At 49.0% G+C, this 14,137-nt stretch overlaps 1 protein-coding gene across 1 annotated transcript in view; it reads right to left on the bottom strand.

Moving 5' to 3' along the window:
- The window catches only part of LOC144826895 (phospholipid phosphatase 3-like), a 92,841-nt gene that overhangs the window by 8,395 nt on the left and 70,309 nt on the right, over nt 1-14,137 (bottom strand). Inside the window, exon 5 of the mRNA XM_078685359.1 lies at nt 4,268-4,444. Within this exon, the coding sequence (XP_078541485.1) occupies nt 4,268-4,444 (177 nt within the window). The remainder of the gene's footprint in view (nt 1-4,267; nt 4,445-14,137) is intronic.

Below are 14,137 nucleotides of genomic sequence, written 5' to 3'. Positions count from 1 at the left end.
CTGAATATCCCTGTGATTGGGCATATTACTGCTGGAACGAACTCAAGAAGTTTACTTTGAGTTAGTTCTTGGAAAAAATGTTTTTATTCAAGCCCCAAAACATTAAATAAATGAGACTGGCTAGGTGACCTTCGTATTCATTCGTACCGTATTGAACACCTATAAAGCCAGTTTTATATTTGCACAGTAAGGGTATTTCGAAAGTGGGATTCGCCAATCTAAAGTATTGTCATACAGGTACCTCTGCACAGTGGATATTATGAAGAGGCTGACTGTATGCAGCCTAACTTGATTCTATTAGTACACCCAATAATTAAACTCATAATGGCAGCAGGTTCTGGGATGTGGCAACAGCCTGTGTTGTCCAAAGTGCCAAAAGTCGTTACAGACGCTGCAGTTTCGGATATATACTGTTACAGGAAGTCATAAGAGATGATAGCTTCGATGATACCAACCAGACCTTCCAGGGCGGGCCTTCCTTTGAGATTAAAAACAGCAGGATTAAACACATCTTGCTAATCATTGCTAGGTGCAGTGTGTTGTGTAAATGTGTCTTCAGTGGCAAAGGCCTGCATGAAAAGCAAAGGCCTGCATGAAAAGCAAAGGCCTGCATGAAAAGCAGAGCTCTGTTAAAATCAGCATCCTCTTCAAGAAATGCCAAGAGCTGCAAGGAAACTGCAAATTTTGTTCTGACTTTTATTTTTCGCTTCGTCCTGTGGTTGGTGCACCTCTGTGCATTTTGTGTGATAGTGATAACATTAAGGTTATGTATGTAGTATTGCACACATTGGATTGTCTCTTGACATTAAGATATTTATTGTAGTTTTACTTCTTCAAGTGAAGTTTACAGAAATGTGCTCAGTTCACTCCAGTATACAGTGTTGCCGAAGAAGTTTGGGAAAATGTGCCCACTTCACCAGTAGGTATTCGGGGAGGTGTCAAGAAGTCCTAATCCATCCATAAGATAGTGACCAATATTTATTTAAACTTTTTTTGTAAGCTCTGCCCAGTCGGTCTCAGACCTTAATCAGTAATATCGATCAAAACTGTGCCCTGTTCACCCTCCCAAGACTTAGGTCCTAATTATGATGTCGGGCAGATCATCACCGACAGGCCGCCGGTCCATCCGACATCTTAGGCAGCGGATTGCGATACTGGCAGTCAGAGCGCATCGGGCAGGTGGAAAGATCGCTGCTTCCAACAGGCTCAAGGAGCCTGTTGGGGCGCGGTCAGAACCTAATCCATACAATGGAGGTAGTGCCTGCGGAGGGATCGCCTAAGGGTTAGGATGTCAGTTTCTGACAGCCTTTTCATGGCAGTCTCGCTGCCATAAAAAAGCTGTCGGAAAGTGACTTTAGGGGCCCCCAGCAGGGCCCCCATCACCCGTGGGCCTCTGCTACCACATGGTGCCTAGCGCACGGTGCATGGATGTTTAAGACATGCCATTTTCTACTGCAGCTTATGATGAGGGCCTTTTCCGGGTCGCAGCACAAACCACAATTGAAAACGGCATGTTTACGACCGCCTGCAGAGCGGTCGTATCGGAATAAAGCTGTCGGGACCGCCGACTCCTTGTGGGACGGTCTCGAGTCCAAAACAATGGAGGCCGGACGCTCGTCCGACTGCCATCATAATGAGGCCCTTAGTAGCTTAGTGTCCTAATTTGCAATTTATTTTGAATTGCCAGATCAATTAATGTTGAAACCTAAGTTATTCTCCAGCTGAGATTACTAGCTCTTCATCCGCTAGAGAATGAAATTCTCAAGTTGAGTTCCCTTTACTGGGCTCTGAACTCATGACTTACAGGAGGCACATATCTCCACAGCCAAGGTTCTGCCCCCTGATCTATTTTACTGGTATCTGGCCGTCCCATGTCACTTCCTCTTCAGTGAGTTTGTAATACCTTTGTCTCCAGTCGATAATGTCTCCTTCAGCTCTTCCTCCTTAGTGTGTGTTATTTCTTCCAACTCACCTCTCCATCCTCCGTGTTAATACTTCCATCCCTCCCCGCTGTGACATTTCTTCCACCACTTCACAGCTTGATATTCTTTGCATCTCTCTTCTCCCTACTCACTATAGGCTCCTTGGTCCATATAGCAGCACTGAACATATAATTCCCAGTCCTATGAGTTTCCGTAATGAAGGTTGGCTTTTTAATGCTAATTCCCCATGGGGTTCTCCTCTGTGATGAAAGGGTGTTTCTTTGCCTTTTTAAACTGGCCTCTCACCTCTGCCAGTACTTTATGTGCATCTTTGAAACTTCTTTGTCTCAAGTGTTTTGTGTTTGCTGAGTTCTACTGTTTTTGACTGACTGCACCTGCCATTGGAACTTTATGAATAGCTTTTATGACAGTTTTGGCCCACTGACATACCATGTACCACTTTATTGCAGGAAATCAGTGGTGATTCATCATCAGTTACGTAGGTTCCCCATAGTTTGCATCCTCACTTACAGATACACCAGTACTCGAAATGCATTGTAGTTATATTGTAGTGGGGAGGATGTTAGAGCGCACCGATCTATCACTGATGTATAGCGCCAAAAGCAGCTCCTGGAGTAGGAGGTGGGATCCAGCTACTAATGCCATGTTGTCCCAGTTACCAGGCCATCCACGGATGGTTTACTGCTCAAACCCTTGCTTTATACCGTTATATAGGCACTGTTATTGGTGAGAGTAGTGACAGTGGGCAGTGCCAGTGATTGAAGTGGGCAGTCCCTGCAGTAGTGGTGGCTGATGCCCATCTAAGATTTTTTTCTAGTAGCTTTTATTCAAGCCTAATAAAAGTGTTAGTCTCTCAAAAACTTTTAAAGGTAATCAACATTATTGGAATATTTCATTAGTGCCCCTTCAGAACTTCAGGATTGCTAGTTCGTATATTCAAAAATTGAGCTGTAAAATCTAACACTTGGAATTAACTTTTTCAAAATGCTATCAATGAATGGAGACGTGCATTCCACACACACAGGCCACCATTAAACGGTTTCCGAGCACCATGTCTTCTGAGTCAGGCCTTGAGAGACAGATTTTTGGATTCCAGGTCTTCATTGGATGACTATTTAGAAACAGGTCAGGAAGGGACCTTGGATGTACCGGTCCAGTGAGACAGATCCTTTAGGTGGAGAGCTTGTGTGATGGTTCCTTAAGTAGCGTTTCTGAGGGAAACACCAATGAAGTACTGATCCTGAGGTACAGATTGCTATGGTAATGGCCCTGAGGGAAGGATAAGTCACTTACAGATCTGAGGGATAGGACAGTGAGGTACAGGTGCTCAGACAATGACCACTGAGGTACAGATCCAGAATGAGGAGCAGACCGTTGATGTACGCGTCCCCCAAAGACAGACCCATGAAGTACTGATCCTGAATAACAGATATTTGGGGCACATGCCCTTGGAGTGCCGTTACCAAGAATGTCATGTGCAGCAAGCCCATGAGATCTAGTCCTGAGTTACACTTCCCAGTGGGAAGTTCTGGGTGCAAAGAACCTGGTGTTATGATATACCTGCCAGGCTTCTGAAGTTCATCAACCTGAACACCCACAAGTCAGAGCAGTAGGCATATTTTCTATCTAGTACTGTCTGCATGTGCAACATTAGCATCAACACCTACTAACCGAAGCAATAGAGTTACCACCCAATACTGGCTGCAAGTGCACTGCTATCAGAGTAAACAGGTACTATCCACATCACCGGACCGCAGAGACCGCACTACCCATTCTGTCCTGGGTTGCTTCAGATACCTAAGCGATGCCAAACTTTGAGTTCTAAACCATACATTCATAAGCTGTTAAGGCTTGCCTTGAAAAAGCCATTGGCCCGCAGGCCCTTTGGGCGAAACACGTGTCAGCTGTTCTTGTGTTCACTTGCATTTGACTAAAAATAAAAAAAACTTAAAAAACAGTATTCTACTTCCTGTATCCACAACGCCAATCCAGAATTTGGGATTTCCTTACCCTAGGATTTTAGGTACTTACCTCTGGCACAAACCTATCACATTTTTGGAAGACTGCCCAAAGCAGTAGACTGACCTATCACTCAGTCATGCCACTATGGACATTTACCACTCAGCAGATTAACCACCCAATATTCCCCCAGCGACCATAAAGGGGCCCCATCAGGAGCAACAGACTTTCCAATCAGTATGCTCTGCACATGCCCTGCCAACATAAACACTCACCACCCACAGCAACAGACTAACACCCAGTATTGACCTGACCATACGGTGCCAACATAAAAAAAACACTACGGGAATAATAGAAAGACTTACCACCCAATATGCCACCAGAAGGCCCTGGATGTACCCCATCACCACATCAGAAGGGTGGTGTCTATAGTCGGACACCCGCGTGAAACCGGTGTAGAGCGCCAACATCACCAGGATAAATTGCACCAGGGGCCGAAGAATCCGGGCCCCGCGCCAGGTGAAACGGGCCTGCAGGTAGAACTGCAAAACAGAAGAAAATAAAGGTGTTAGAACAGGGCACACAGGGCAGAGGAGAGAGAAAAAACAAGATGAGAAGGGTAGCGGAAGAGTGAAGGGTGGAGAGGAATAAAGGATCAAAGGTGGGATAGAGAACAAGTCTGCGTAAGATTGAGACAGTGTAAAGAGTATGACTAGGGTGAAATAAAGTGTATTAGAAGAGAGAATACAGGAGCAGGGCAGAGAGAATGGACAATATAAAAAGGTGAGAGACCAATCAAGAGTGAGGGAAGTATAAAGGACTTACGGCCAGATTCATCAAAGTAAAATCGGCTCACAAAGGGCCAGATTCTGAGAATCCGGCCCTTTGCAAGCGCTATTTTTGCATTTGAGATTCATCATCCCAAATGCAAAATCGCAATTACAGAACTCGCTAAATTGCGGAGAAATGGCATTTAAAATGCTATTCATGAACCTTTTAAAATTTGCGAATTCGCAATATGGGGCCGCTATTTACCGCAAAGTGTAACTTCGTGGTAAATAGCAAAAACTTAGAAAAAATGTACTTTAGCGCATTTTTCTGAGTTGTATGTTACACACACACATGTCCTTTGGACATGTGTGTGCGCAACACCTGTGTACATTTGCATTTCAGGGGTGCTACAGGGTGTCCTTTGGACACCCTGGCACCCTTGAAATCGCTTCCTTATTTGCGATTAGCTAATTGCTAATCGTAAATAAGGAATGACTCCCCATTCATTCCTATGGGCCTTGAGGCCCATAGGAATGAATGGGAAAGCCATTCCTTATTAAGGAGGCAGTAGAAATAGCAAAATTAATTGCGATTTCTACATGCATCCCGTTTTGCGAGTCTTTAATAGCGATTCCTTAATAATCGCTATTAAGGACTCGCAAATCGGGACATTGATGAATCTGGGGGTATGATATCAGGAGAGAGAATAATGGGAGCTCAGATGAGACCGTGTGACAGATATGACTTTAGGGATAGAATTAAGGTTCGGTAGAGAGAATAAAGGCCCTGAATGTAGAGAAAATAAAGAGGTGGGAAGTGAGGAGAACGAGGAACAAAGAAGGGTGTGTAATGCATGGAAGATATTCAATATTGCAAGAGACAAGAGCAGAGGGTGAAGACTGTAAACACTGCACTGCTTGATGTACAGATCCACTGGCTGCAGACACTGCACTGCGTGTAGCACGCAGTGCAGCCGGACAGAAAAACAGGCTGTAAACAGTGACTTGATTATACCACCACGGGCCTGGGGTAGACAGACAAGCTCTACAATGGACTGCTTATCTCCTGTGCTTAGAAAAGGGAGGCACACAGCCACGGAAGAGACTTATAACTCAGGATTTCCTGTTGTGCGAAACGTTTCCTTTCAGGGCTTCCAGTCACGTGACAGTGGTCCTTCTTTTTTTAGTCCCTTCTTCTTGCAATTTCAATTTCAAAAAGCTTTATTCGACAGCATGTCATAAAAGCAAAATTATACATCCTATTACAACCATTAGACATAAACATTATAAATACTAAGTAGCAATAAAAAATACAATGTTAAAAAGTTATTAAATCTTTGTGGCTGTCGTTTGCGAATTACCATTAAATTATGGAATATCAGGCCTGCTAGACCTAAATGTAATTTCATACACAACTGAGCGCCACGAGAGAAACAGGCCGCTCCAACCACAGAGGTGCCCCTGAGGCAGAGCTGAGGCAACAGGGAGAGAAAAGGGCTGAGGTAGCGCTCTTAACAATGTGGGGTGCTCGTGAGAAGTGAATGCGGCAAGAAGACCACAACGAGGCACATGAGACGGTCCAAAACAGCGCCGACACCACTGAGATAAGGCAGGCTGAAGCAGCGCTCTAATATTAATGACAGGTGCGCGAGAAGGGTGGAAGAGGCAGGGACACCACACCGAGGGGCATGTGATGAGCCTATTCGGCGCTGGCACCACAGTGACATGAGATTAGGCAGTCAGACAAGCTGCGTGGGCTGAAAAGGCCCCAGGGCAGAGCTACGCAGGTGAGACGGACTGAGCCCGCCCTAGACTACTGTCTGACATGGGAGATCGCCTGAAACCGCCCAGAGCACAGACAAGCGACTTGAGCTGAGAGAGCCCCAGATCTCAGCTAGTCAGGGCAGGTGGTCTGGGAAAGCCCAAGAGCACAGTTAGACATGCACGATGAGCTGGGACAGGCCCAGACTACTGCCAGGCATGCGAGATAGGGAGAGATAGCCCCAAGCCATAGCTGGACCAGTAAAACCTGAGAAAGAAGGCGCTTGATTTTCTGAGAAAGGGGCAGAGAAAACGTACCATTCACTTAAGACACGGGGTAGAGGCGTTGGGTAGCTTCCAGGGAGGTGCTGTCTTATCGAGTGAAGGCTCCCTTCACTTCATGCAGGGAGTGTCCTCGTGCAGGTGTGAAGCCCCTGTTCCAGTGGCGTAACCGTGTAAAATGATGCCCCCCCCCTCCTCAGAGAATGTGATGAGGGGGTTAGGTTCAATGGCCTTCGGCTAACTGCTCCCCCCACGCGTTTGGGGGGCTCTGAAGGCTGGACTTCCCGTTGCACCGCGTGGGCTGCATGCAGGGCCAAAGTGGGGGGAAACAAAAACAGCCCTGGCAAAAATGCTCAACCTGCCCGGCTCCCTTCGTTTTCCTGCGCAACCTCCCACTTTCCAACCATCCATCCGCTCTCCCTCTTTTATTTTCTCCTCTATCCCTCTCTGATAGCTTTCTCCCCACCCCCTCCCTCTCTTGCTGTCTCTCTTGAAGCCTCCTCTGCCTGCTGCAGTTAATCACGGAAAGCAGGGAAAGGTGACAGAGGCACCAGAGGGGCCCTGGGCCTTCAACACCGGCCTCCAAGGGCCCCAGACCACCGGGAAAATAGAATACACGATAGAATAAAAGGAGGGTCCGGCCTGGCTCCAAGGGCCATCGTTACGAATCTGCCCAGCCCTCACCGGAGGCGCCATGGTGTTAGGGCTCCTTGCGCCCTTATAGGCAAGTGGCAGATGCGTCACTCAGAGGCTTCCTCCATTGCACGCGGGGGTGGCCTGCTGTCCCGTCCAGACCCGGCCTGACCTTCAGCGCCATGGCCTTGGGCTTCCAGCCAGAGGGACGAGTGTCTGAAAAAGTATGCTCCTCCCCACGCCGCATAAAGCGCATATTGTTACACGCTGCGCCCAGAGCCCCATCACTGACGCCGAGCAGCCCGCCCCAAGGCAGCACAAAAGCGGCTTCAGTACCTCTGTCCTTGGCCCGGCCGGGGGCCCCAGGGAGCTGAATGGGCTCTCCTCCATGGCAGACCGCCCCTCTCTGCCCACCGTCTTCATTGATAATCCCAGGACAAGCGCCTCCCAGGGCCTCTGTGCCCAACAAAGGCCCGACTGTTCCAGAGGACACCAGGGGGTGCCCTGCCCCCATCTCAAGACAATAGCCCCTATTCTCCAGATAGCGACAGGCAGCCTGCTCCGAACAGCAGGGTCCTGCCATGGACGGGTGGGCACCGCTCCAGGGAGGCTTGAGGGAAATGCCAAGGGGGTCGGGCGAGGCCAGCACTGAGGGAGCCGCTCCAGCACTGCCTTGTTTTCCTGAGGCCTCGCGCTCACCCAGATACAGCACCATACTCACTGTCGACTATAGACACCGGCACTCTACCCACCCGTGACTCTATGGTAAGGATAGGGCTCAGGGCTGGCCCTTCTTGAGGCCCAGGGCCCGCAGCACTCTACTCACCATCCACCCTAGAATACGGGAAGGAGCTCTGGCTGCCTCTCTTGAGGCCACCCAAAAATCAACACCTGACTACCCTCCTTCAACGTCACAGCGATGGTTAGAGCTCAGCTGGACGCCCTAACCCACCCTGTGAGGGCCTACGCTCACCCGAATACCAACACTTGACTCTACCCACCCTCAGTATCCTAGCGATGATTAGAGATCAGGGAGGCCCTAACCAACCCTGTGAGGGCCTACGCTCACCCGAATACCAACACTTGACTCTACCCACCCTCAGTATCCTAGCGATGATTAGAGATCAGGGAGGCCCTAACCAACCCTGTGAGGGCCTACGCTCACCCGAATACCAACACTTGACTCTACCCACCCTCAGTATCCTAGCGATGATTAGAGATCAGGGAGGCCCTAACCAACCCTGTGAGGGCCTACGCTCACCCGAATACCAACACTTGACTCTACCCACCCTCAGTATCCTAGCGATGATTAGAGATCAGGGAGGCCCTAACCAACCCTGTGAGGGCCTACGCTCACCCGAATACCAACATTGACTCTACCCACCCTCAGTATCCTAGCGATGATTAGAGATCAGGGAGGCCCTAACCAACCCTGTGAGGGCCTACGCTCACCCGAATACCAACATTTGACTCTACCCACCCTCAGTATCCTAGCGATGGTTAGAGCTCAGGAATGCCCTAACCCACCCTCTGAGGGCCTACGCTCACCCAAATACCAACACCTGACTCTACCCTCCCTCAGCATCATAGCGATGGTTAGAGCTTAGGGACGCCCTAACCCACCCTCTGAAGGCGTACACTCACCCGAATATCAACACCTGACTCTACCCAACCCCAGCATCACAGCGATGGTCAGAGCTTAGGGATGCCCTAACCCACCCTCTGAGGGAGTACGCTCACCCGAATACCAACACCTGACTCTACCCACCCTGAGCATCATAGCGATGGTTACAGCTCTACCCACCCTCAGCATCATAGCGATGGTTAGAGATCAGGGAGGCCCTAACCAACCCTCTGAGGGCCTACGCTCACCCAAATACCAACACCTGACTCTACCCACCCTCAGCATCATAGCGATGGTTAGAGATCAGGGAGGCCCTAACCAACCCTCTGAGGGCCTACGCTCACCCGAATACCAACACTTGACTCTACCCACCCTCAGTATCCTAGCGATGGTTAGAGATCAGGAGGCCCTAACCAACCCTCTGAGGGCCTACGCTCACCCGAATACCAACACTTGACTCTACCCACCCTCAGTATCCTAGCGATGGTTAGAGCTCAGGAATGCCCTAACCCACCCTCTGAGGGCCTACGCTCACCCAAATACCAACACCTGACTCTACCCACCCTCAGCATCATAGCGATGGTTAGAGATCAGGGAGGCCCTAACCAACCCTCTGAGGGCCTACGCTCACCCGAATACCAACACTTGACTCTACCCACCCTCAGTATCCTAGCGATGGTTAGAGATCAGGAGGCCCTAACCAACCCTCTGAGGGCCTACGCTCACCCGAATACCAACACTTGACTCTACCCACCCTCAGTATCCTAGCGATGGTTAGAGATCAGGGAGGCCCTAACCAACCCTCTGAGGGCCTACGCTCACCCGAATACCAACACTTGACTCTACCCACCCTCAGTATCCTAGCGATGGTTAGAGCTCAGGAATGCCCTAACCCACCCTCTGAGGGCCTACGCTCACCCAAATACCAACACCTGACTCTACCCACCCTCAGCATCGTAGCGATGGTTAGAGATCAGGGAGGCCCTAACCAACCCTCTGAGGGCCTACGCTCACCCGAATACCAACACTTGACTCTACCCACCCTCAGTATCCTAGCGATGGTTAGAGATCAGGAGGCCCTAACCAACCCTCTGAGGGCCTACGCTCACCCGAATACCAACACTTGACTCTACCCACCCTCAGTATCCTAGCGATGGTTAGAGCTCAGGGAGGCCCTAACCAACCCTCTGAGGGCCTACGCTCACCCGAATACCAACACTTGACTCTACCCACCCTCAGTATCCTAGCGATGGTTAGAGCTCAGGAATGCCCTAACCCACCCTCTGAGGGCCTACGCTCACCCAAATACCAACACCTGACTCTACCCACCCTCAGCATCGTAGCGATGGTTAGAGATCAGGGAGGCCCTAACCAACCCTCTGAGGGCCTACGCTCACCCGAATACCAACACTTGACTCTACCCACCCTCAGTATCCTAGCGATGGTTAGAGATCAGGAGGCCCTAACCAACCCTCTGAGGGCCTACGCTCACCCGAATACCAACACTTGACTCTACCCACCCTCAGTATCCTAGCGATGGTTAGAGCTCAGGGACGCCCTAACCAACCCTCTGAGGGCCTACGCTCACCCAAATACCAACACCTGACTCTACCCAACCTCAGCATCACAGCGATGGTCAGAGCTTAGGGATGCCCTAACCCACCCTCTGAGGGACTACGCTCACCCGAATACTAACACCTGACTCTACCCTCCCTCAGCATCACAGCGATGGTTAGAGCTTAGGGACGCCCTAACCCACCCTCTGAAGGCGTACAGTCACCCGAATATCAACACCTGACTCTACCCAACCTCAGCATCACAGCGATGGTCAGAGCTTAGGGATGCCCTAACCCACCCTCTGAGGGACTACGCTCACCCGAATATCAACACCTGACTCTACCCTCCCTCAGCATCATAGCGATGGTTAGAGCTTAGGGACGCCCTAACCCACCCTCTGAAGGCGGACACTAACCCGAATATCAACACCTGACTCTACCCAACCTCAGCATCACAGCGACGGTCAGAGCTCAGGGACGCCCTAACCCATCCTATGAGGGCGTACACTCACCCGAATATCAACACCTGACTCTACCTTCCCTCAGCATCATAGCGATGGTTAGAGCTCAGGGATGCCCTAACCCACCCTCTGAGGGCCTACGCTCACCCAAATACCAACACTTGACTCTACCCACCCTCAGCATCATAGCGATGGTTAGAGCTTAGGGAGGCCCTAACCAACCCTCTGAGGGTCTATGCTCACCTGAATACCAACACCTTACTCTACCCACACTCAGTGTCCTAGCGATGGTTAGAGCTCAGGGACGCTCTAACCCACCCCCTCAGGGCGTACACTCACCCGCATATCAACACCTGACTCTACCCTCCCTCAGCATCATAGCGATGGTTAGAGCTCTACCCTCCCTCAGCATCATAGCGATGGTTAGAGCTCAGGAATGCCCTAACCAACCATCTGAGGATCTATGCTCGAGCATCTTACCCACTCTCGAATCGAAGGAGTGAGTTGTACTACCCTTACTGAGGATCTCCGCTCACCCAGACCCCAGCATTCTACTCACCTCAGTCACAGAGTAACGGGATTATCTGAAAGCAGCACTGCCTATTGCGAGGCTCTCCACCCACCCGTGCAACAGCACCCTTCACCTCCTGAGCCCTGGGGTGAAAGCCACCTCAACTCCGCACTGTAATTGTGTCACACAATACCGGTATATATTTGTAGATGGATAGTGCTAAAGGTTTTGAGTGCAGTCAATATGGCTCAGGACTGTTTTAATGTCTTCTGTATCTTCTCAGAGGGTAATGGGGTTTGGGCTAATGTACAGCAGCGAAAACCTTTGAGTGAAGCAGTATCCCCGGGTGGGACACCACCCACCCATGAATACTGGGCAGATCTTCCCGCCCCCAGATTTCCTGGGTGTGGGAACACTGACCTAGATTCAAGATTTGGCTGCAAGTAAAACCCAGCCCTGGTCCCAGATCTCTACCCGACCCCTTTCCAAGTTATGGGGGAGGTTGGTAAAGGGAACAGGAGGATGTGGCGTGGCAGGGTGAGCCCCCACTCCACCCTTCTGCCTGCATTAGTCTCCCACATCTTCTTCAACATCTGCTAAGAGCAGTAAGCAAACAAGAGCATTAATCTTTGCAAAAGATGGAATACTGTGCGGAATCTACCCTATGAAAAAACAAGTCTGTAAGATTACTCCAAAGTCAGTGGGAATTAACTTATAATAGGTGGATGTAGGTGCTGAGATACTAGTTGAACTTGCAAATTAAGGCCACCACGTAAACCCACCCTACTCGAAATCAGGGCCTACATATTTCCAACCATCCAGACCAGAGCGCTCAGCAACCAATGCAAGATACAGGCATGGGCATCCGCAGAAATTTTTCCGGGGGGGGGGGAGGGGCACAATTTTACTTCATCGCCATCCTCCAACACGATTGGGCACAAGTATTGAATAAATAAATAAAAAATCTATTAAGACAAAGAGCTTAAATAAACAAAGAAACCCATGGGAAGGGGGGGGGGGGAATCTCGTGAGACGCCACAGCAGAAGACCTGGCAACTACAATGAAACAAGGAAAAAACTAAAAATGGCTGGAAAAAGAAAATTGTGTCAAATTCAAGAGCTAGTTGGATCAGCCTCGCTAAGCCACACTGTCTAGAACAATATTAATGAAGCAACGCATTAAGTACCACAGCCATGACTGATTCCATCTATCTACTTGGACAGAGGAATGTCCTCTTTAGAGTATGTGGAAAAGCAAGAGAGGGAGATCTCAGTGCAGAAGTAAAGGCCAGGTGCAGGAAAACTGAAACGAGGAAAGCAGGGGAGTGATAAATGGGTAGGTTTTAGGTGTACTCTGCAAGTCATTGAACACATATGTGTTAAGGCTACATGTCCTCTAATGCACACCTCTTTGAGAACAGAGGAAGAGACCAAAAGGCAAACAATAAGGATAGACAGAATGGAGTTCATGGGTTTGGTGAGTAGGAGTTCTGACAGACTTGGGAGTTACATTCAGCTAGGAGTAGGGGGGCAAGAAAATGGAGGACGAGCTTGATGCTAAAAAGGTGATGTGAGAGTAAAAACGTACTGTAGATGGAGGGGGGAGGAAGGTTATGAGGTAGCTCCAGCTCTTTCTGGTGTTGCTAAAGCTAGGACACAGATGCCCAGGACTAACAGATACATTTAGGCGAAAAGTATTCTGTTAAAGAGGCAGGGCCGGAAGCAAAACATCATATCAAGTAAGACTTGCTGGGGATTGATGAGGGATGACCAAATGGTGGAGATGAATGGATGCAGTTGCTTCTAGTTTTAAGAAAAATGAGGTGGGGTAGCAAGTCAAGTGAACATTCTACCTCTTAATTTGCCTAGAGGGTCCGGCTCAGACATGCTATAACCTGGAATCACTGAGATATGGCAGTGCTGGCCTGATACCGGTGAGTTTGAGAAAGGACTAAAAGATCAGTGTGAAGAAGGTGTCTGGTAGGCCTAAGAGGAGACCAATATGTCAATGCAAAGTGAACAGGGCCTAGAACCCAAAGAACTAGGTAAAGTGGTCAGAGCGAGATAGCCGATAGTCAAATACAGGCTAGGTTATTGCATAGTAGATGGTAATGGTATGATGTATTAGTTTTTCATTGACCATTTTATTAGTTTATGAACTAAAGGGTTGGGGAATTAGTTTTAGTTTTTTTCTTGTCTCAATAATAACATGAACTTTATTCAACTTTAAAGTTTGTCTGTGCTGATTTCATTGCTCCTTTTCGTCCTTCAATGACAAGCTAATTAGTTTGATCCCAAAGAGATAATTCTCCAGTTGCTAGCCCAAGAGAAGTGGCTTCAAATATGCACACACCATGTTGACACCGTTGCATACACACACATGTATAGTCTCCACACCCATTCCTGCCTAAAGAGCTGCATTTCACACCGACTATGCCCCAATGGAGTTTGAGGTTACATTTTTTTCAAAATAGTGACAACTCACACAGATCCTAACAGAAGCATAGCGCTTTGCAGACACTTCTTCAAAAGAACTGCATCTCTCAAATATACCAAGGAAGAGTTCTTCCTTTCTGAGACACTGCCCGTTGGTGCTACATAATTAAGGCGACAAGATGACTGCAAGTGATGGGGAGA

Source organism: Lissotriton helveticus, chromosome 1_1, assembly GCF_964261635.1.
Source record: "Lissotriton helveticus chromosome 1_1, aLisHel1.1, whole genome shotgun sequence".
Lineage (NCBI taxonomy): Eukaryota > Metazoa > Chordata > Amphibia > Caudata > Salamandridae > Lissotriton > Lissotriton helveticus.
This window is presented reverse-complemented; position numbering and strand designations above follow the sequence as displayed.